The sequence below is a fragment of the Hippoglossus stenolepis genome, chromosome 22, assembly GCF_022539355.2.
Source record: "Hippoglossus stenolepis isolate QCI-W04-F060 chromosome 22, HSTE1.2, whole genome shotgun sequence".
NCBI lineage: Eukaryota > Metazoa > Chordata > Actinopteri > Pleuronectiformes > Pleuronectidae > Hippoglossus > Hippoglossus stenolepis.
Genome location: NC_061504.1, coordinates 6,695,193 through 6,719,985, shown reverse-complemented (window position 1 = coordinate 6,719,985; position 24,793 = coordinate 6,695,193). Strand labels below are relative to the sequence as shown.

The 24,793-nt window shown below is 39.6% G+C and overlaps 1 protein-coding gene across 1 annotated transcript in view; it reads right to left on the bottom strand.

Annotated features, from left to right (window-relative positions):
* The window catches only part of LOC118101301 (proton myo-inositol cotransporter), a 66,604-nt gene extending 41,811 nt beyond the window's left edge, over positions 1–24,793 (bottom strand). The window contains exons 1-3 of the mRNA XM_035146927.2: positions 23,908–24,793; positions 11,335–11,494; positions 9,805–10,013 (exon numbers count right to left, since the gene is read on the bottom strand). Coding sequence (XP_035002818.1) covers positions 9,805–10,013; positions 11,335–11,494; positions 23,908–24,502 — 964 coding nt within the window. The 5' untranslated portion in view covers positions 24,503–24,793. The remainder of the gene's footprint in view (positions 1–9,804; positions 10,014–11,334; positions 11,495–23,907) is intronic.

The window sequence follows — 24,793 nt, the reverse complement described above, 5'->3', positions numbered from 1 at the left end:
TGCATCTTAACATTCAGGCAATTATATTGGTAATAACTGTTCTTAATAGAAGCATCTACTGCATCAACACAAAGTTAATTAGCTGAGGGAGACTCTGCAGCTAACACTGCGCCAAAGATCATGATTCCAAAATGAAACCTGCAGTGGAGGTGGTTTAGGTTTAGGCTTCAACTTACAGCTTACATGAAACATTAAGGACATTTTCTCTGCTGCACTTGTTTGATTATTGATGCCACCAAGTATTGAACTGCAGGTAAAATAAACGGGTCACAGGAAATTCTCCATGGTTTGAAGAAAACTTCTCCAAACGTGTTTACTCTAAATGCATCATCACTGTGCATTCTGCAAAAGCTGCAACCAAACACAGGCATAAATACACACAAACACACACAGACACATATCCTCATCTATCTACCCATTCCCATGTATGAGTTTTAGCCTGTAATGAAATCTCTGGGGTCATTCAGTCAGTCTGCTGGTAATTAATCTAAATGAGTTATTGAGATTCATGACATCCCAGCTGCACACCTGCCCTATATATATGACAGGAATCTTCCTTAGGGGAACACACACACACACACACACACACACACACACACACACACACACACACACACACACACACACACACACACACACACACACACACGAGTATGCGAGAGCTGGATAGGCTTGGGGAGGGAGAAAGGAAACATAGGTGCCGTTACCTATGTCATCTGAAATTCTCATTTCCCTGTTTCCCAATAAAAGCCTATGTGTATAATCATTTTGCCAAAATAATTTACTGCCTAATAAACCCACATCTACTGAAGGACAATTTAAGTCATAACCATTATTGTGCTTGTTAATTTCAGTCAGGGCTCATTGGAGTTTCTGTACCGAATACATACCCATTCAACAAGCGGTATTTAATTGAACACAGCATTTCCGGGATGAGTCACTGCTTCTCTGCCGTCGCTGCATGAGGATACTGAGACCATGGAAAAGCATCTTTAGAAGAATATGGCTGCACATTAGAGTGGCCTTTATTTTAATCACATAGTGCTCTGCAATTCAAATAAGTGAAAACCTCTGGAGGTGCGATTAATAATCTTTAGTTTTTCCTCCTCCATTGTGACTGATGGTTAGTCAAGGGCGGAAAAACTTCAATACACTGAAAATCACCTCAAACTTTCAGACCCATTTTTACTTATTTCTCTACTTGAACAGTGACAACGTCTTTAAATCCAACTCCATGGAGGCCCCCTCTCTACTGCACAGTATTGCTCCAAATGATGTAATCGGAGCAAGATGGCACTTCCAAAACTCACCCATTCAAAGATTGTTTCATCTTATATAATTCATACAAGAACCAGAGAGAAAACAGTTGGCTGTGGATTTAAGTATTTCTGGTTCTTTTGCTACGATAATTACAAAAGTGCAAAGTACAAAAGTGAACTACAAAACTAGTAAAAGTACAAAAAAAGCTTCCATTCCCTGTATCCTCAGCAACTATCTAATCTGTAAGCTGCTTAACATTTATCTAACTCTGCTCTTAACTTTCAGAAAAAAACAAAAACAATCTCCATGCTCCTCATTGATTTTTCAACAAAACGCAATGAATACTGTGAACACCTACAAACGCCTGCTAGTTATTTAAAGACAAATAAAATCCTCCAGCTGATGGATGGTGAATTAATAATTTGCAAGAGGAATATAATAATGGATAAATGGAATCTGGAGTTTAATGCATTCATGGGCTACCTTTGTTTTTAGACTATGTAGGCCTAGATAGAAACCAATTACTGCAGTAAAGAGAAAGATAATTCCCTAATCTCCCTCTCTTTGCTTTCATCAGAAGCCGCTTGCCTTGCTTTGCATCTTCTGCTAATGCAGTCTCCACAATAATATCCCACATGGGACGCTGGTTTCATTTCCCTGCACTCCACCCTGCTGCCCATGTTGCCATCAGCTCATTGTTCATCAAACTGACGGCAACACGGGGAGAAATGTGTCTTTTCCACTCTTATAACAAATCTAAATATTTGCTCATATTTCCCTCGTGACCATATTTGTCAGGCGTGCGGCCCATTTGGGTTATTTAACACAAGAACAAGGGAGCAGAAAGCATATTTATTGAAAAGTATATTAGCAGAGGACACAGTGCCTTTTAGGATGTTTAGATTCAATTAAATCTTGATTGAAGAGCGGGGCCGTCAACCCAGATCATGTCAGGAAATAGCGATGCAGGGATGTGAGCCGACTGCTGCAAACTTTGAAGCCAGTTGAACTTATCAAATAGGGACCCTCGAGTCTTTATCAATAGAGCAATGTTAAGATTATTTTGACCAAAGGAGAAATGTATAAACTTAATTTTAGATTCTTAATTCTTAAATTTGTTGTCCCCTGACTACAAATACTTTTTTTCCTGCACGAAAAGAAAAGCCCCGGTCTCATTACGATTTCCTCATGGGTTTAAACAGACTCAGAGCAGCAGTGGAGTTTCATAAAATGTTCAAATATGATGAATTATTAAAGATCAGTGGGAGAATTAGGACTGTGATGGAGGTAGAAGCTAAAACTCCCTCAGATATAAATCAGGTACAGTATGTATGCAGAGGTAATAAAAGCGTAAAACACTTAGAAACTCGCAGCAGAAACATAAATGCGGACTACTAACACAGTGTACTGTTTAATAACCTGGAAGCAGATGGTTAATACAATCATAAGTCAGACAGAGAGGCAGGTGTAAGAGATGACTTTGGACCACAAATATATAAGAGAGAAAAGCAAATCATGAATAGTAATGAAAATATTTGAGCTACAATGAGGAAAATACATAAAACAGGCTCATCATAACACTAATTTGAATCCCTACACTTCAGCTGATATTGTGGTTATGCAAGTAATGGTACAGTCTCTACTTTGAATCAAACTCTCTGCTTATATAACCTTCAAATGGAGCTTTATTTGTTTTAAACAATATTTCCATTCATCCTGATTACTGGCTGTGTCTGTTTGCCTACCAACCTGTCTTATATAAAGCAGTGTGTGTACTCTGCTAAATTGATGTCAATGCACTTGACATTGAGCGATTTCTTTCATCTCTCCTTTTCAAACCAAAGCTGATTTATGGAGTGAGGAGACTGAGAGTCATCCTTCTTTAAAGGAATATTCCACCCAACACCTGTGCATGCTCTTCAAACCAGAACAAATCAATGTAGATGTTTTCATTAAGATCCAGTAATTATTCAATTAGAAATTAATGAAAATTTAAAAATAAACAACAACAACAACAACAACAAAACATTCTTTCTCACAATGTTACAAAAAGGGGGAAAACATTTGAGGATCTGCCTCTTTGTCCGGATCCATGTCAAAATTTAATGGCTTTTTTCTTGCCCCATCCTTTCACCAAGTTTTGTGGAAATACATTCAGCAGTTTTTTCATGATCATGCTGAAAAACAAACAAATGAACTAAATAACTAACAAAGTAACCAGAGGACAATAGCGAATACATAACCTCCTCCAAATATCTTTTGGCTTTCCCTCAGTTCTATGGTTTCTGCATCCATGTGGTTATACATTTTATCATCTGCTAAAGCTCACAAGTCAATTGAATGCTCATTTTGTACATAATATTTATGTACCTTGAAAACTGGGCACTATAGAATCCATTAGAACTTCCTTGATTACAGCCTCGATTCATAAATTCAAGCAGCAAAAGGTGAGGCTTTGGCCCCGAACACACATTGTACTGTATTAACATGTGGTTTTTGTGATCCGATCACAAGTGGACAGACTCTGAGTGCGTGTCTTCACACCTGGCATTAAAATGTGGCTCCACATGAGTCTCGTAATCGGATCTCACATCGGATCTCCCCTCCCCGCTCTATACAAACCAACATGTTTGTCATTTCTTTTCACAAAGACCAAGTTTTGTTGTTTTTAAGAGAACGACTGCTGACTAGGCATCTTCATATGTGGCCCAAGACGGATTTGCATTCACTTTGCTAAAAGAATGTGGACACACATCGCTATCCAATCTGAGTGCGTTCACATCTGTACTTAGAGGTGTGCGCTTGTGATCTGATCACAAAAACCACATGTTAATACCAGGTGTGTAAAAGGCCCTTAATAATACATAGAAAACAAGCTCAATTGGTAGCCGGTTCCAGTCTGCTGCGTATTCAAATGGAATTACCAATATTCATCTCCCAAAGATAAAAAAAAATGTATTCAGACTTACATTCACTTAAATGTTTACCGCTTTCCTCTTTTAAAAATGCACTCCATATGTCTTTGTTACAGAAATGAAAATGTACCTTCCAATAGTTCTATTAAGAATGATCTACTGCTTGAAGCTGCCCCATCACTCAGCGACCATCCACGCCCTTTGTTTTTTTGAGGTTACATCTGCGTCGGCTCAGTGTTGCTTGAAACAACGATTGTTATGAACAAGCCGTCCGAAGAAATCAATGTGCGCAATAGGGTGCACTGTGAAGTTTCTCATGAAGAATGGCAATATAATGGCTGACAGAACTGGCCTGCGATATTGCCACAATATTGCTTCTCCATCATAATTGCTGCCCCATCACTTCAATTTTCCACTTCACTCTCTCTTTGTCTTCGACCTCTCCTCCCACCCAAACTTCCCCCTCCCGCTCCTCCTCCTCCTCCTCGCCCATGCACCTCTCAGGCTGAAAGGACAGTAATCGCAGCTCATTGACTCGAGGGTGACACCACATCATCATCAAATCTTTGAGTTTGTTTCAAAGGATGAAGTAGGCACTCACAGCTCTTTTCATTATGCTTCCAGCTATCCCTGACATTTAAGCGCCCAAAATACAACAAATCAATCATAGAAACTAAGAAATAATCAGCTTTGAATGTGACATTGCTGAAATTAAACCCCAAATATTTAAGAAGAAATACTAGAATCACTGGAAGATAATTCAGAAAAAATAAAGGCCACAACCTGCACTACCTAGTTGTATTTACATACATTATATGCAATATTTAGTACTAATCAACAATTTCTAGAAGAATCGGACAAAATATCACCAATGTGCTTTTGGATTAGTATTTAAAGGTCATACTCCTGCTTACTGAATGTCAACATGTGCATGTTTGAAAATTGTACTGCATATAAATGTGCCTTAAATAAGATACTGGCTGCACTTTGACAGGAGGGAAAGTTATGTGTGTTATCTGCTGTCATTTCGATAAAAATAAATATCTAATAATCCATATTATCTATATCTATAATAATGCTTCTATTATTATCTGCTTTTTGACCACTGGGTCTTTTGAAACTGTGCAAATTAATTGTGTGTTAAAGTGTGTGAGTGCGACAGGGAAGATGGGAGGTATACACACACCATAATCAGTGTTACGTCGGAGGTGAGAGGAAAAAGGGAAGTGAGTGTTGTTTCCATGGTAACTGACATGTCAGCGAAGGAGCATGGTACGCCTTTGTTTTTCCAGGTGAGAAAACACACACACACACACATTTCAATGCTGCAGGCCACAGACCACAAGTTAGAAATACCAAGGACCAATCACAAAGGAATATTTTCTCTCAGAGGAAAAGAATAATCATGGGGCGTGAGGTGTGATCCAGGTTTCAGCGAGAGTCCTCAGACTTAACAGTAACAGCAGACTTAACAAGTACTCTAAAGGGCAGCAGAGACAAGATGATTATCTATGCTGTTCTGGCCTTCACATTACCTTCCAACCCTTAATACTTATTAGACTAGAGTTTGACAGAAGCGTCTTTACACTGCATGTAAAAAGTATTTAGTTTCTGTCTGTCAAAAGCAGAAGATGGCAGTGTTCGTATATAGTATATAAGATCATTTAGCTTCATTTTTGAAGAAGAAGAGAAGAAAGTGGAGACACATCGTAGATTTTTGATCTAAGTATATCTGAAAAAAAAATCGATGTAAAACGGAACGTGACAGCTCTCATCATTCTCATTTATTAAATTTCTCTCTCCTGGGCTGTTTGTATATATAGAGCTTTATTTTCGTCAGGAAAAACTTTGCCGTCAGTTAACTTGCCAAATCACAGTTATCAGCTTGTTAGCTGACGATTTAAAAAGTTTAATCATTTTATTTGAAAAACTTTTATCTACTCATGTCTCATAAATATCTGCAAACTGTTCCTCCTTAGCCTAAAAAGCTGCAATACCTCCCTTAATTTTGGACTCCGCATCTCGCCCATCAAAGTGCTTCATTGTTTGTTTGTCGTCATTCACAGTCAAAGTTCACCATCGTTTACATCGTCATCAAATATGTGCAGACAGACTTTGGTTCAATTGGAATGAACAGATTGCGTGACAGAAATCTGCAGTTTTAAATGTTGTTGTTCACACCTAGTTAGAGATGCGTGATCAGATCACCCAAGACATATGCTAATGCCAGATATGAACAGAAGATTAGAATGCTGACATTAGGAATCCCTTAATGACATGAACAAGCACTCCCTCTTTTGAATTGCTCCATGTTATGATATGCATGACACGATATGAAATATGAGGAAATGCATGTTGGAATAAAAGGGCTTCGCAGAAACATTCTAACTCCAGAGATTATTATCTGAAAATGGGGGCAGAGGACCTTCTTTAATAAAAAATACAAATATGAGAAATCTGGTTTTTTTCTTTACTTCATCTGTCTGTCTACCAATCTTTCTGTCCTCTCCATCTGCATGGCTGTCTGGTTGCTAGGCGACAGCTGGTCTCCAGGTCATAAGTCGGCCCTAAAAAAGAGCATGTAAATTGCAAAACGTACTGGCGGCGGAGCCATGAAATGATGCGGCACAGATGGTGGTCACACATTAGAAGAATCTTCACTTGGGATTTAGTCGTGAGAAACCTTGAGACCTCACAAAAAGCAAACACCAAACACAAGCTGTTTTGTTACCAAGTAGTGCTACAATGGATCCGCACATACTGTATGTGCACAACAAATACAAAAAGATTAGAACTACAGTGAATTTAGAAGAAAGGATGAGGGGAGACATGAGCAGACTTTTAGTTCTGCAGAGAGTGGGGGAATCTACGATAAATTGAAAAGGTCAAGTAACGTGTCATGTACTCGCTGACCTTTCTGGCTGGTTCCTCACAAAGTTAGATCTGTCAAATGTTTAAAAATGTTCCCTATTTTATTTTCATATTACAAACCGCCTCAGACTTTATATATTGGTCATAACTGCAGTAAGTTGGACATACGGCAGTGTTCTAGAAACAGCTGATTCATCATGTAATATACTGTATGGAGGACTGAAATGGCCAAAAGTTAATAAATGAATAGATAATATACATATATAGAAATACATATATAACCTTCTTCCAAACCAAACTGTATATTTAATTATGTATTTATTTGTATATTTCTTAATTTCATTATATATTCTTAATTCTTATTCTTCCCAATGTGTTTTCAATTTGAATCAGCTGGCTGGAGGTCATGTAATGTTTTATGATTCGGCATCTGCAGTTTAACTGACACAGTTGGACCACTTTGCTGAAACTCCTTTTAAAAATGTGTTCTTTTAGCGAGGTGCTTGCAAAACGTGATGTGTCACATGATGCAGCGTAAAAGAGTATCTAATTGCATTTATACCTTCATAGCAAAATTGAATAGAGATGAAAGGCTCTAATTTTCTGTATTCAACTCTCACATGAATGAAATTCAGTATTTGATTCAGAGCGTTCATTCACTGGTTTCATGTCAACAAGCTTTGTCTGAAACAAAGATAAATGTTTGTTCTCTGCCTCTTTACACCAACCAGCAGATCAAAAGAGCCTCAAATACATTTTCACTTACATGGACTGAGGCGTCTTCAATATCACAAGGGGAAGAAAACCCATAGAAAAGAGTGCTGCACATTGATGCAATGTATATGTGAAGGAGCGAAAAACTGTACTGTAAAGCACTTTGAGTGGTCATCAAGACTAGAAAAGCGCCATATAATATCAATTATTATTATTGATTCTGAGCCTTCATTAACACACCAGACAGATCCAGTTGTTATGAAAAGATAAACCAATAACTTGTGATCCCACTAAAGGCAGGTATCTAATAGATAAAAGCTCCCTCGGCTTGAGAGAAATGCAGAGTTCAGCTTAGTTTATGTTTGTCGTCCCTGTTGTTACGCAGGGCGGCGTGTGTCAGAAATTGCATTGTGTCCACTGGTACGCTGGTGTCGTTTCGGCTGGTCACCCACCTCACAATTTTCCCCACCTCGATCACTAGTTTCTTCAATACATCATGATGATCATTTTGTAAGTCATGATCCCATTAGAGTAAAATAGACGATAAAGCATCGTATGCATTGGGGTGTGGATACTGTGTGATTGACAGCTAGGTTTGTAAAAACCAAGATCTTTATAAATTGTGTTGGTAAGACTGGTTTGAACAAGGATTGAAAAGATCTTAGAGGTAGAGAAGACTACACACACACACACACTCTCTCTCTCTCTTTCAGGAATTGCTGGAAATGAAACAGCAACATTAGATAATAAAGCTCAATCAGCCATCATTTTGACAACTTTGCTCAATACGTCCTCTCACACCAAAGCCTCAAATCAAACAGCAGCATCCAGGCAGTCAGGGAAAGGTCAGCTCACACAATAAATGACCATGAGGAAAAACATTTCTACGCGCTCTGTCACATAAACCTTATCCTACCATTTAGCCGCTTTCTACCATAGGTCTCTATCTACAGGACCGATTCAACTAGGTGAAAGCTGAAATGGTGTAGCACTATAAAAGCAAACATTTAAAAAATAATTAAACTCAAAGTATTAATCTCTGATATTTTCAGATGGTAGAAGAAGAGTCAACAATATGCTGCTGCTCTTAACACCTGCTGATGTGTGAGGAAACATTCACTGTTGTACAGGAAGCATTAACATTTCTGGCAGTCGCAGGTGTTTATGAATAACTACCACAAAGTCATCTTGACTACCACAGGAAACTGTGAATATAATATCTGCACCCACAGAAACTCAACAGCCGCCGTACTCACACCGCATGATTGACAGGTCACCCTAGGAATCAAGGGAATGTTACAGAGCAAGTGAAAGACTTGCTGTTGCTTCAGTAGGGGAAGACTTTGTCACACAGCAGGAGGGAAGTATGAACCTAATAATCAGCCTCACTGAGGGAAAAAAAGTTACTGAAAGGGAGGCTGATGCCTTCAAGGCCCCGGGTTGTGACTCTGTTAGCTGTCAGGTGTTAAGAATAGGAGATCAGGAATAAGTCACTTCCTTTCAAACATATTTCAAAGTCTCACTCAATGCCCACGTCACTGTTCTCAGTGGAGGTCGTAGGTTTGTTGAAAAATGATCAATGACCTCTAACCTGTAGCACCTATCTCTTTCCCAGTGATGTGTGTTTTTAGTTATTGGCCTTCTAAAAAATGATCATTCTGCAGTTTGAATTTAAATTTACGTTTCGATCAAACCTAGACCACACCTGAGCTGAAGCCTACCCGACAGCTAAATTAAGCTGCAAATGTGGATAATCAATAGAAATCTGCAGATTTGCTGGTTTCACTTTGTTGGGTTTTGCATGATGCATGACCTGATAAGGAAATAGTCTAAGGCTGTAAATTATTTTCATAAATTTTCAAATCAGTAGGATTTGAGTCAGGAAAGCTGCTCAATGAGTGTGTGATGAATTATCAGACCCTCTGCATTGGCTTGCAGAGAGGACATGCCTGCTTCACAGACAGCTGTTTCAATGGTTCTTAATAAATTAATAAAAGACATATTAATAATTACTGCCAAACCCCTGAACCAATCCTCCACTCACTTCCTCCGCTGTCCTTCTCCTCCTCTTCGATGCTGTTCTTGATGCTGTCGTACTCCTCGTCGATGTTCTGGTTGCCTCGGATCTGACTGAGCACGCGGCGGGCCTTCTGGGTCAGCCCGCGCTGGATTAGCCAGCGAGGGCTCTCCGGCAGGAACAGGAATCCAATGAACTGGAGCACAGCGGGAAGCACTGACAGACCCAACATGTACCTGAGGAGGTTGAGAGGGAAGGAGAGAACCTACATTATCACATTTTCAGATGTTTGGATTTTTCTTTTTCTTTGTCTACAAATTTTGTAAGTTGGGCTATGACTGTATTATTTCTGTGTATATATATATCTGTATCATTTTTATGTTGCGCTAATAGCCAGCAAGCATCAGATGGTATAATTCATTAAAAGTAAAGTAAAGACAAGAAAATATCAAGGCTTTATTCATCTTTTTCTGCTTAAAATAATTTTAATACTGTATTTACATTTAGTTACTATTTAATTTGAACCCTGAACATATATGAAGTATTGTAATAAGTGGATTGATCTTTTGCATTTCTGACAACAAACCAAAACTATTAAGCCACGATTTCTGATATCATGACAGAATAACTTTGCCCGAATAGAACCGCTGATACACTGAACTATTTTGTAGAGAGGAAAATTGCTTCTTTGGATCCACTCATGCACAGTAACAGACAGGGTTCAAATCATTCTGTAAAAAGGGTCACTCTATAAATCCCCCAAATTATGTGGTAGGACAGCGAAGCACAAAAGGGTATAAGAGAGGTGAACAAGGGAGGAGAGGACCATAATGAGAGCTTAACCTGTAGAAGTAGAAGAAGTGGAGACGCAGCAGGCAGTCATTTAATACAACTCCAAGGAGTGGAAGAAATATATATTTATACTGTGTGAACTACCCGTCACACAAGGCCATTCTTCTGTTGCACCCTCAAAGACGTCAATAAAACAACCGTCATCATCTTAACTCAAATAGTGCTTCAGAAAAGCTGGTCTGAATCACACAAATCTACGGTCTCTTGATCGACGCAATCTCCATCAGAACTGCAGCTGAAGCAAATCCTCGTGAAAAGGATGATTCGTATCTGCAGCCTCTCAAAGCTCAATATTCAACCACCCTGGAGGCTGTGAACCAGCGTTCAGTGTGACGGCTAAAAAGGATGCAAACAGAGCAGAAAAAAGTTGCAGCAGATAAAAGAGGACAGAGAGAGGGAAGCATACTGTATCTTTCTAATGTTAAGTTTGGCTGCTCTCAGCAAATGATAGGGGCTGACCCGTGCATCTGCTGACATTTGAAATGAGGGTGTAAGCCAGGGCGACTTTTCCTGGCATTTGATATGATAATAACTTAAATAAAAGATAACATATCTCACCATATGACCATCATGTATGGAGATGGGGTTCCTTGCAGACTTATCTCAAGTTTGTGTATTTGCACAGACAAAATGCAGTGATTTGTTTTGTTTTTTCGGCTAAATTGTATCTTCAAAGTTTTTGCACGTGGTGTGTGTGTGTCTCACCTCCACCCATCGCGCTGCAAGTAGCTGAAGGCGCCGTCGATGAGGCTGGCAGTGAACTGTCCCCCGGTGATGAAGAGGGTGTTGACGGTCACCAGCTGACCCCTGAGGTGGGGCGGAGAGGCCTCAGCGATGTACACGGGCACTGTCATCGAGGCAATGCCTGCACAGCGGGGGGGAAGGAGAGGGTAGGGTTAGCAAGCGGTTCTCTTACACATTTCTGAAGTGTTTCTGAAGATTATCTTCAGCGGCGTATGCCTTGTGCAGTAACTGTTGTTCTTGTTCTCAGTGGAAATACAGAGCTACATGTAAGAAGATTGCGTTATTTTTTAACTCTATGCGATGTAAAACATATGAACTTACCACAGCAGATTTACAGCTAAACCATCACTAAATCCTAATGTTAAACCCATAAACGGGCTTAATTCAAAGCTGCTAGAATCAATCGTTTTACATAAGAATGGATGAAATAACCATGTGTAATGTGAAAAGGGTCATTTGAATTTAACAAACCCACAGAGATTTCTTATAATCTTTGCTGTTACTCGTATTCTTTTAGTATCTTTTAGCCTTTAGTTGTGGTTTTATGGCTGCAACTTCACCGTTCATTTTCAGTCTAAACCAATGACTGCATATAAAGATGGACGAAACGACTCCATTTTCTCACATTGTACAAAACTGAAGCCAAAATATTCCCTGATACGGATGCTGTGTCGATCACCAAGTTTTTAAAGAATTGAAAACAACTAAAACCAATCAGACATATGAACACTTAAACAAACAGCAGTGTGACAAGAACAACCTAAAAAAACAGAAACCATCTTTATTTGATGTGTACTTTTGACTTTTTAGTTCCATCCATCCGCTAACATGGAGTCGGCACCGTTTATGCCAGCCACCAGGGTGCAAACAAGATGTTTGGGCTTCACTTTTGAGAAGATGACATGTCATCCACCTTTGTACACACACACGTTTATGGAGTGTGACGCTCACATCCCTATTGTTTTAGGCTGTTCACAGTCTTGATAGAAACATGCATGCTACATATTCAGCACCAAACAACGAAGGTGAAGTTAGCAACTAGCTGGTCATCACAGTGCAACATTGAGCAACTACAGAGGCCGACTGTTTCCTCAGGAATCTGTGGATAGCAAAAAAGAGCTAAAAACAGAAAGAATATTGGATCTTTTATCCCACAATTGGTCACAAATTTAACTAAGCTTGGATAATATGGCAATTTTATAGAGCTTGTAGACGTTGTACATGATACAAGTAGAGATAATAACATTATTATTTCAGGATATAGGATTTGATGTCATAAAAACCACAGCAAAAATACATTATGAGTCATAATCAAATTCTTGTTATGTCTTTCTCTTTTGTAAATTACTTTTACCTTTGACCATGACATGCACAGCAGTAACATTCACGTCATGTAGATGTAGAGTAAACACAACAGACACAGAGCAATACTATGGCCCATCTCAGTAATGGGTGGTGCACTACTCAGGCAACCATCCAGTCTCACTCTCTCTCTCTGTCTCTCTCTTTTTTCTATCTCTCTCTCACACAAACACACACACACACACACACACACACACACACACACACACACACACACACACACAGTAGAAGCAATCACAACAACACACAGTCACTTGCAAACGTGTACTCAAATACACGCAGAACAAACTGTGTGTGTTTGCCCAGGATGAATCTGACGAGGTACCATGAGACCGAAGCGTTCTGCAGCTGGCTCCTGATAAGCTCTATTAATAGTCTGCCACTGCTTTCTACACACACACACACACACACACACACAAACACACACCCAGACCCCCACACACACACACCTGCCCTCCCTCCACTCCGCTCGCTGCTGCCTCCCTGCCCTCAGCGGCCGCCATGGCTACCTGTTGCTATGGAAACCACTTGCTGGGAAACCGGCCGCACTGTCTCTGAGCGGGCACCACACTGTGGCAGCCCTGGGAAGACTAATCGATAACCGGGAGTGAAAAGGATTTATTTTCTTTTTTATTTAGGTTCGGTTTGGGAAGAGCGGTGTTAAAAATAATTGTGCTTCAGTGCATAAAAAAACATTATCTAAAAAAAGACAAATTTTTTCAACGACACAGTACCATGAGTAGAGTCATGGTTCAAACCCCTGTGGTCATGTCTCTGCATAGTCTAGCGTTCAGTGCTGAATGATCAGACAAGAGGCACTCCCAGACCCAAACCAGTTTCCCTGTCTGCTGTTACACTCCGATCATGTCCCTTACATTCTTTTAAATTTCCAAATCGATTTATTGACCGTGTAAACTTACCCTGAAGGTTTAGAGTCAAGTCTTTATCTTAGTTATGGCTAAAAAAGGATTATCATCTGATGGCGGAAATCCAAGATCCAGATCATCGCCAGAATCTAATCAACTGCTATCTGGCATGAAGCCTGTCTGCTCAGGGCAATGTGAGGGAAATCCATTGATGTGCTTTTGAGACATGCTGCTGAAAGACAGACAAGAAAACCATAACCTCTGTGACGGGAGTTTACAGTTGAGCTAGGACTTTCAAAATAACACATTTTCATAATAAATGCAGTATATTTTCGTCATTTGTTCAGCGCATGCAGCATCTGTGACAGCCTCTATAATCTTAGACATTTTAGGAAACAACATTTATTGTTGGGTGTTTAGAAGAACAGCTTCAACAACAGCTGTGATAGTCACAACCTCCTCTGTGCTTTCATTCAATCTCTGCATAGTAACTCTTTTTAATCTATTTTGAAATATGTCTTTTTGTATTGTCTAATTTACCATTTTATGTTAAGCACATTGAATTGCTTTGTTGTTAAAATGTGGTATACAAATAAACTTGCCTTGCCTAATGCCAGGTTACAGGCAGTTGGAAACCTCCCAAGGCTTAAATGAACATAAAATGCATATGTTACAAAATATTTATTATTTATAAAAAGGAAGAAGCCAGTATGTGTAAAAACATAAGGAAAAAAGTCAACTACAACTCCCAAGGTGCAATTTGGTTTTAAAAAAACAAAACATCCAAACATAGACCTTAAAATTCTGTTCCATGTGCCGTGAACATGAGGAATATGCCCAACAAGTAAGGAGCATCTTCATGCATCTATGGATGTCTGAAGACAGCTGGATGTGGCGTCACCACCCAGCCTTGTAGCCAGTTTGTCCCATTGTTTACTTGTGGTGTCGCAACAAAAAAATCTCCTGCGGCCCCCCCCAAAAAAAGCCCTATAGACCACCACTGTAAATGAGACATCTGTTTGACAGCTGTTGGAAAGATACCTCAGGGCCTGCAGGGACCAACAGGGGTCAACAGGGGAATCACAATGGGCTGCACAACAGGGAAGCAAGCCCAGAAGCCAGAAAACTTTTTTGGCTCATGCACCAGGTGCGCAAGTTCCATTCCGAAGTGAGCGCCATCTTTGAATACATCCATGGTTATATCTGCCTCTTGTGTATTGTAGTACAAAGGAAAACTTCTCAGAAAATAAATTGAAATAATCATAACTTGTGGCTGTAAAATGTACATATTGCATCATAGGTTGTCTACTGTATGGATTTATATCCAGGGAAAATGACAAAAGAATTGCTTGATTACTCTGACTGCTGTGAAGCATATTCTAAATTGCAGGTGATATTCTTGGATTACAGATTAATCTGCAGAGAATTTAGTTATCAACTGAAAAATTACTTGGACAGTAAAATGTCACAGAACTGTTAAAACTACCTGTTAAAACATGCAATTGCATTTTCTTCCAACACCAATCGACAGTTAATGCAACATTGAGTTTGAGACACAAAAATATCAGATAAAGATTTAAATTTTCACTCCTATCTATCTGACTGCCGAATTGTAATTGTGCTTTTGCGCTGTATGTTTATCCACCTTGTGTCACATTAAGCAGATGCACACACACAGACATATGCACAGATTTCAGCGTGCAATCACACAAACAAGTCCTCAAGATCTTCATCAGCTGCACTGTCTCTATCTGTATTCCCATCTTCCTCCTCCACCTTTCCCCTCCTCATTACCTTTGTTTTATCTACTTTAGCCATATGCATCAGCAGCTTGTCTCCATGCAAGCCACGTCTGCTGCTACAGGCAGCCCGTATGCCTGTTAGTGAGATACGACACTGATGTTAATGCATCTACTGAGTAATGAATCATTTCCATTTCACATCTTGCTGCAGGTGGTGACAGAGAAAGTATGGCGCAGCCCATCAAAGCTAATACCATTACAGGCCAGTAAAAAGGTCAAATTCAATACTGTACAGTTGCTCTTCAGTTTATTGACCATCTAAAATTTAATATGTTTGGCTAGAGTCTCTAGAGTCCAACAAGGTCATTTTATTTTGTATTGGATTTTTAAAGTAAGCATTTATTCCTTTTTAAGCTGCTAATGCAGCAGTGTCTTGTTTTTACGTCTAGTATTTTTCATGTCTACTGAAATAGCATCATTCTAAAAATGAAATGAGTGATGATTGTTCATAATTGGACAGAAAAACAGCTAATCCATGAGGCAATTTTGTGTCTACTCACAAACAAATGTTTAAATGGTTTAAGCAAAATTTAAGTTTATTTAGCTCTCATTTACGCCAGAGTCAAAATCTCAACTATAGGCCTTTATACACACTTTTTTCATGCAAATATTTTACATTTTATTTATAGTTCACAAGCCTGTATCCAGACAAGAAGCAGATTATATCATATATCACTTTATCACTTATCACTTATCACTTATATTTTTGCAGATTTATCTCGTATATTTAGTCATGCTCAGTGGTTTCTGTGTTTAAAAGGATATGCTGTAGCAGACCTAAAGCTAGGATCAAGCAACAGGCGACACAACTTCTGTCAAAGAAAATGCATGAACCAAATGCGAACCACTGAGACTACAAACAATAGGATAAAATTGAATACTCAACAAAAAAACTGCAGTTGCAGCAGTTCATCAAACTGTCCGATAAACATGCTGAAATTTTTCCTGAAGCAGCGGCAGTACAGTTTAATCTGCTGAACCAAGCAGTGAAACCTAGTTCTACTCTCTTCATAAACATCAGGTGTACTCACGGATTTCCTCGTGTTTTCTTTTTAATTAAGTAAAAGAACCAGATCATCGCTTGATGTAGATTCCATCTTTCTTTTCCAGAGCTGCAATTGTTTTCGACCATTATAATTAATTTGCTGAATCGCTTATTGTGTAGTGTGAAGGGTGAGGTACATCGAAATTCGCCACCGAATTCTTCGCTGCTTCGTGCCGTTTATTTCTGTGTATCACTCTCTTCTGATCGTACATATTTCTAGTATTTTTCACGTCTACGAAAAAGCATTATGCTATAAATGAAACGAGTTATAAATGTTTGTAATTACGTCAAATACTAGTTGACTTACCAAGCAGCTAGCTGGAAACAAAAACAGCTAATTAAGGCAGCTATGTACTGTATTTATTTTTTGTGGAACTCAAAGGAAAATAACTCATGTTAACTTTTTTATTACAGAGTTTATTTGGCAAGCTTAAACTTGTCGTTTTTCTGGAGTAAAATATTTTAATCTGTTGAAAAGTGCGACATTTAGATTTGAGTTTATGAAAATGTATGTTTTATTAGTCATAAAATAGCTGAACTTTGATTAGACAGACCCAAGAGATAGTGACAGCTCAAATAAGCAAACTAGTTTCAACAGGAGTTGCTCTTGTCCTACCTCACTATTACTGCACAGAGAACATAACCTGGGTTAAGTAGCATCATTTTGATAAAAACTCAAGTCTTCATATCCTTCTGTAGTTCTCCAATGGGAATGGAACTGCACTAAAAACAAGCAGAATTGCCTCGAATAAAGGCCCAGTTTCCTTGCTTGCTTCAATCCCTCCAAAACACAGTTGCATCCTTTCTCATTAATGAGCTCTTTTCAGAACCACGGAGAGCTCCCAGCACCCTCTCTCTCTCTCAGTCGCTCTCTCTCTCTCTCACACACACACACACACACAAAGAGAAAACAAGTCATTGTCTGGTCAGGATCAGTCTCAAAGCAGCATAGCACACTTAAACAAAGGGTCTGTCTGGTCTTGTGAAGGCAGCCTCTAGGCGCAGAGTACAAAGCTCGGGACTGACTCACTTGATCAGAGTACGAGGCAGACACTTCACTTGCTCCTCCGTCACTGTGATGTAGTAAAGACACCGGCAGGAGATTTTCTGCTGCTAAGTAGCTGGTTGTGATGGAGGAAGCTAATTAAAGTCTAATGGAGGATGCTTGAAAATGCAGACAGAGAAAAAGAGAAAACTCCACCAGATAAAGCTGCTATTGCCATTTAAATGGGTAAGTGGTGTGAGCGGTGATTTGATTCAGCGGTAGAAGCAGGAGAGGTTTTACCCCCTCTTAATTAAATTCAGTAACGTCTGCCTCATTTCCCATTGGATTCTGTCAACAAATTTGTTTGCCTGTACATATAGTGACTCTGAGTTTTGTAACTTTCACACCCTCAGTTACTTCCTGCTCTTATGCAACCATTTTGTGGTGGAAAAAAAGGAAAAGTGCACAAATGTTAAGCCAAAAACAACTAATTTCCTAAACACTTGAACTTTTAGTGATGCTGTTTCCACATTACAAAACAAATATGCACTTAAACAATAACTCCGCATTGAGTCTGCACTTAACTCCTGTCTAGTTAGTGCAAGAATTGTGACTTAATTATATAAACCAACCAATTAATTAGCAAGCCTCCAGGTAATAATTAAATGTTATCACAATGTAATTAACAGCACTATTTTTAATGCAGACCCTTCCTGTGCTGTTTCCAAGGACAAAACAATTCAACATTTGCAACTGCTGGATAATTTTGCTGGAAGACCTGATTACACACACAGTGAGCGTGACTATGAATGCTTTAGTGTGTTTGTGTCTGAGGGAATGGATTATGACCAAATGAAGCTGCAGGGATCAGAGGCAGAGCCGATTTCTTTTTAACAAAAACAAATGTAACCCTTTAATTTTTCCCTCCGCCAAACAGCTCACACAGAGTCCAGTGTTTTAATGGGAGATTCTAAGAGGAACTACAAAAGGAAGGTAAACAGTCAAACAATATAACTATTATATATATATAACATTGAAGAACTACTAAAGTTGTTAATCATTTTATTTTAGCTCCAACAAATCAGTCCCTAATCATCGTAATCCAAATGTAATAAATGCAATTTTTATTATAAGAGAAGCTAACCAAATAAAAATGTGTATTTGCATTTTATATTTCTAGTTTGTTAGCTTTTTTCTGTTTTTAATCTTTATGGAAAGTCTCTTTGAGCATTGGTAAAAGTTCTGTCCTGATAAATCACATTATTATTACTATTATTATTATCATCAAAAAATAAGGCTATAACCTCCCTCCACTTTACACCCTTCCTTATTATTCATTTAAAAATCTTGAAAACCTCTCTTAGAATCCCAAATACAATTTGCTTGTATTATCCCAGAATGTTTCATCAAATACTTAAAATTTCTTTATGCTATCTGTACTGAACTGTTCCTACTGCTGCTGCGTCAATATAAAAACGCTCAAATGGCGGACCATGGGGTGCCTTGTATTGTGAAGCAGCCAGGTCAATACAGTTAGCATTGACCATGATCAATTATAAAAAATGTAGATCATGGTTGCAAATATTTTTGGACTTCTTTATTAAACAATATGAGTTTTACCCCAAAGTAGCTGCAGTGGGAGCTGCTGTAGTTATAAACCACACTTCCTGTTACTATAGTAACCAATCCAAATCAACCTGAATTAAAATACTAAGAGTACAACCTACATGTGTGGGTCTGTTGTCCAGAACAAACTTATTTTGAAACATCTGCATGGAGAAATATAATCCGGTTGCGATGATAATGTTCATTAAAATTGTCATAATCTATTCAGTTTGAGTAAGAGGGATGATGAAATGGATGTAGAGATGTTTTTTTTTGTAGTAAATAATGATGCATATGACAAAGTAACTCATCCAAGATGGCAAACAAGAGCAGATTTCCGCTTTAAGATTGAAACATCTTTCCACAAATACTCAGTGCAGCTAGAAAACCTCTTAATTTGATTGCAGTTGCCCAGTCATGTCATAAATCCATGTCAATCCTGCCAGTCTGGTTCAATACCTTCTGTCTGCTGAGACAAGCAACAGTCCCTGCGCTCAGGCAAAGGTCAGATCAACAACAACTGGCCAGGAGCAGACATACCAGAGGCCTATGGGTAGAAATACAGGGAGGCAGGTCATGGGTATATGGCCTTTACTGGTCTGACAAACAGCTCTGATGACCTTTTTGGCAAGTTTAGTTCAGAAATGCTAAGCAGTTTGGCTTTCCTGAGGCGGTCATGTTGATGTGAGTGTGCGGGTGACAAGCCCACGCCGGAATAATTGCGTGCAATGAAAAAGTGCCGCCTTATAAGCATCTCCGTCAGCTAATTGTGGTGCCAGAATGTGTTTCATAATCTATCAGGGCCTGGCTCGTGCATACTTGTGTAATGAAGATTACTGTACAGGAAAAGATTTTGATGGCATAAAGGGGAGGACACACTTATAATGAAACAGCCAACTATAATGTTACAGCCTAAATGACACGGGTGATTAGTTGCCTCCCTGTATTAGCAATCAGAACGTGTGTGTGTGTAAGTGATAGCAGCATTTTCAAAACTCATTTCATGTGTTTGTTTGGGAAACAGCTGCATCATTTCCTCACTTATTGTATTTTTAATATTAAAATCTCCTGAAATATTTATTTTAGGAAGTGTTTCCACTTGCAATGGGTACACAAACAGTTTGAGAAGGTTTATACTGCAGAGCAGTGGAAATTTAATAAATGGAAAGAGCAGCAACAGGGTAATTTGTTACTTGTGACATGTGACGTAGGGCAGCAAATAACAAATATTTTCATTATCAATCAATCTGACTATTATTTTTTTTAATTGTTAAAGAACATTTTTTAAAGTTGAACTGTGAGTCCAGTTTGACATATTAACTTAACAGGGTGTTCGTGGGGTCCTAAAAAGTTTATAAAAAGTCTAAATTTCAATAATCTGAATTTTAGGACTTAAAAAAATCGTACATTTTAATACGTATGTCTTAATTATGTAAATGCACATTTAACGCTTCTTCCGTTGATTTTTTAAAAGAGAAATATGTAATGTCCCCATGTGTTGTAGTTCTGTCAGTGATAGAGAAAGCACACTGACATAAAACTACAAACAAGAGCAATGTGGAACTGATAACTGGATCTACAAACACCCTGGTTGGAATGTATCTCAGTACACTCGGCTGTGGGAACGACTATAGATATCTACTGTCTCTGCCTGAAGTTTGTGAGATAACGTGGCAAATCCTGAGGGTTATTCTGTACTTGGCTATTTCACCTTATCGTGTGTGACAAAGTCTTGTGGGGGAATCTTATCATGGGGCAGTGTAAGTTATAACATAACTTTCATTCATTATTGTCTCAAAAAGTCTTAAATTTAACTTGTTAAAAACCTGCAGAAACCCTGTTTAATCAACAGTATAAAATCTGAATACATCCAAGATATGAGAAATATGAGAAATGAGAAATCCTCATAAATGATAGGATAAAAATATCTTTACATCTTAACATGTCCTCTTTAGCAAGATGGATACAGGATATTTGAAGCCAATATTGATATTGATATTTGATAGGTTAAAAATATGACCGGCTATGGTATTTTTTAACATCAACAATCACTATATCCGATTTTTCTTTACTGTGACCATTAGAGAAACTGAGGTGGACAATTAACCCTTAAAAATCAATGCTATTTTTACAAACGTGTTAAGGTAGCACAATTCCACACAGCTCAAATCTAGTTTGATATCTCTGCCCTGAAATTTCTTGTTACTTACTGACCGACACATTGATAAGTAGCCTATTTATCTCCATGAAAATAATATTGTAATGTAATGTAGTCCTCCCCATGAAAAGTAAACTGCACTTCATAAGGTTTCATTCTGGTTCATTATGTGCGAATTCAAATGGATGGAAAGTGCAAGAGAACACCATGGATGGGATTCAAGGGGTGGGCAGATTCAAGTATGGGATGGAAAATGTCCACATCTCTGTATTCCAGACAACTGATAGAATTAGACTGATCCAAGCCATCTGTCTAATTCACTATTTTAACAACTTTCGACAGAAAAAGTGGCAGCAGTTTGGTTGAATAAAGTGCACCAGTTCTCTAACAGGAGAAAGCTTGTTTTGTGAAATGCCCTGTAATTGCTCTGATTGATTGCACTGACAAAATACGTTTGAAGAATTCACCTACAGCAAAGTGACAATAAGAGAGAAGAAAGAGAGCAGCAGCCAGAGTAGTTGTCTTTACAAAGCTACCTTTACTTAAGAACTGTTTTAGTATAAAAGGAAACGCAAATATGTTTTAGGAATATTTGACAAGGGTGTCTCACAGCGTAGATGAAGATATCAGGGCTAATTTTTCATCCTTCACAAAAAGCATCATCCACATACCTGTTATTGACCCAAGCTTTATAATAATCCATCACAGGAAACATGAAGTTTTCATATAGTATTGTCAAAGTTTTAGCTGACCCCTGGGATGGATTACTGCATGGGGATAATGGGCACGTGCTAGGCCCTGGAGCCAATGGGAACCCTTGGCTTTAAGATTCATTAATAGGCTCTTTTTCTGATGTGATTTTGAAAATGTTGCATGATTATGAAATTGTTTGAATGTTTTGTAAATTAGCAGATTAAATCATGTGATGTTACAAAGTTTACATTGTGTATACATGGTATCTGATGCTTTCTAGTTCCTACCACGCTTCCTGCCACTTTCGAATTGACAGTGGCCCTCACAAATGTCCAGGATTAAAAATTAACTATAAGGATCAGGATGACGCAGCGACCGCTGAACATGCTTTCACTAATGGCCATTGATTCAGAACTTGTCCAGTTGGATTTTAACATCTTGATCAATTACTTGTCTTTAAAGAAGGCCAGAGGAATGGCCGTGCTTTAGATGGGATATTTACCTACAGCTAGAAGGTTATGTTTTCACCACTGTCCATTTGTTTGTTGGTTGGTTTGTATGTTTGTTTGTGAGCGAGATTAGACAAAATTAGACAACTTGATGGAAACTTGGGTCAGGGAAGAGCCCATTCAATTTTGGTGCGGCAAAATGCTTTCCCCATGCAGCCACTTATCCAGCTGTAACCCCCTCACATCTTCCAACCTATAGTGGGAAATTTACCTAGAAACACTCATCATCTGCATATTCCTGATGCCAGATAAACAAACATTTGCTAATTATGATGTGGAAGGATTATATGTCATGCAACAAAAATCAAAATTAGAAATGCAACTGAAACATCTCTGAGCAAACCTTGATTCAAACATTAATACTAGAGGGCGTTAGCTTGTAGAGGAAGAAACACAGAGCTCTTCACTTTGGTCACCTTCCTCTTCCATTCCAGAGACTGATTGAGGTAAGAAACTGGAATGAAATCCCTCCACGAATCACAGAGAAGAGCGCTTCCTATACTCTCAAAGGAGGCGGTGGTGGACAAGTGCCATCAGCATGTGGCGCTCAGCCTGGAAAGCCAGTTTTAACAGCCCTTTGCACAGAGGATGTGACTCATGAGAAACATTGAATACCGAACAAAAGGCATGTCTCATGAAAAAGCATTTATGCAGCAGTTGGAGGGATATGCAAAGAGAGGGGTGATTCAAGAAAGCTGAGAGGAATTAATAGAAGGGGAAAGTGCAAAAGTATGTGTTTAGGGGAAGAAGAAAGGATGGAGCAGCCGATCAGATCACTGTAATTCTAACATTAATATCCAATGATGGTGGTTTTACTGACAATTAAAGTCTCCTGCTTACTTTGTGGTTTGATCTTGTCTTCCTTAAGACATGCTGGGATAATATCTGCCTCTTATCCACCAATCAGACTGACTTAATCACTTAATGGTACTGAACCAAATCAAATCATAATCACAATTTCGCTATAATAACAAAGACAGCAAGTTGTCTACCAGCCAGTGGCGTGCAACCACAGTGAGCAGAGGGGACACGCTGTGCAATCACAAGCTGTGAGTGATTCCAAATATGAAGCCGGAGGCCGAGGGAGGACAGAGAGTGACGAACCAAACCACTGTGAACAAAAACAGGATTTAAGACCTATATGGTTCTGATGATCCTGACCTTTGAACTTTCTAATGGTGAGAAAGTGCAGGGGAAAGGTTAAAGCAAAAAATCAATATTACATTGTCATTAGTGTTACCAGCATGAAGGGTGATGATTGCACTGATTTCAGTCAAGGATTGCAGTTCTTTTCAGTTTTGTGACTGTGGAGTCTTTTTAAAATGCTAATTAAAACTAATTTCAGTGTTTAACCCAGTGACATTTTAGAAAATCAAGACTAAACTGCCTGTAGGATTGACTATAATTCAATGCATGTTCTGAAAGACTAAAGTGGGAGTTCACAACAAGCATCTAATAGTTTAATTATGACTGAAGGGACAGAGAGAGCAGGTGGAACACATGTCTTACCGAGCCCGACTCCCACGATGAGCCTCCCCGTCAGCAGCACCTCTTTCCCGGGGGCGGTGCTCAGCACGATCCCCCCGAGCGTGAAGGAGAAGCTGGCCAGCAGTATGCACACCCTGCGCCCGAAGAGCCCGTTGAGGAAGCCGCCCAGCAGCGCGGACAGGGCGGCCGCGGCCACAGTGCATGAGATGAGCAGCTCCTGCCACAGGGCGCTCAGCTCCAGCTCCCGCTTCAGCAGGAGCATCGCCCCGGAGATCACCCCGGTGTCGTAGCCGAACAGGAAGCCCCCCAGCGCGGAGAACACGGCCAGGACGTAGACGAAGCCCGGCGTGACATCCTGCTGGAACTGCTTGCGGGCAGCCCTCTCCAGGTCCCCGGCGGAGGAGGTGGAGGCGGCTCCTGCCGCTCCCCCGGCAGCCGCTCCAGGGGCACCGGCGGCGGACCCTCCGGCAGCGGCGCCCTGGCTGCTGATGCTGGCGCTGGACGGAGCCTTGATGAGACTCCGCTCTCCTCCATCGTCCACTTTCTTCCAGCGCTCGCCCATCAGGTTGCTCATACTACGGAGGCTGTAGTCATGATCCACCTGCTTTCGCGACATGTGGGAAATACAAGACGGGACAGGGCTGCTGGCTTGTGTCTGGTGCTTCAGGGAGAAAACAGAGAAAAGAAAAGTAAAAGAACAAAACACACTCGCCCACTAAACTAATGCGACCCCCTCTCAGTCTGGAGTTACTGCCCGGTATTTCCAAAACAAAACACACTCCCAAATACACTGGCTGCTGAGTAAAGTTGTCCTGCAGCCTGGTGAGTGTGTGTGTGTGAGTGTCAGAGCATCACATCCACATCATGTGGTCCTGCTGGGAGAGTTGGAGGAGACTGGGGAGCAAAG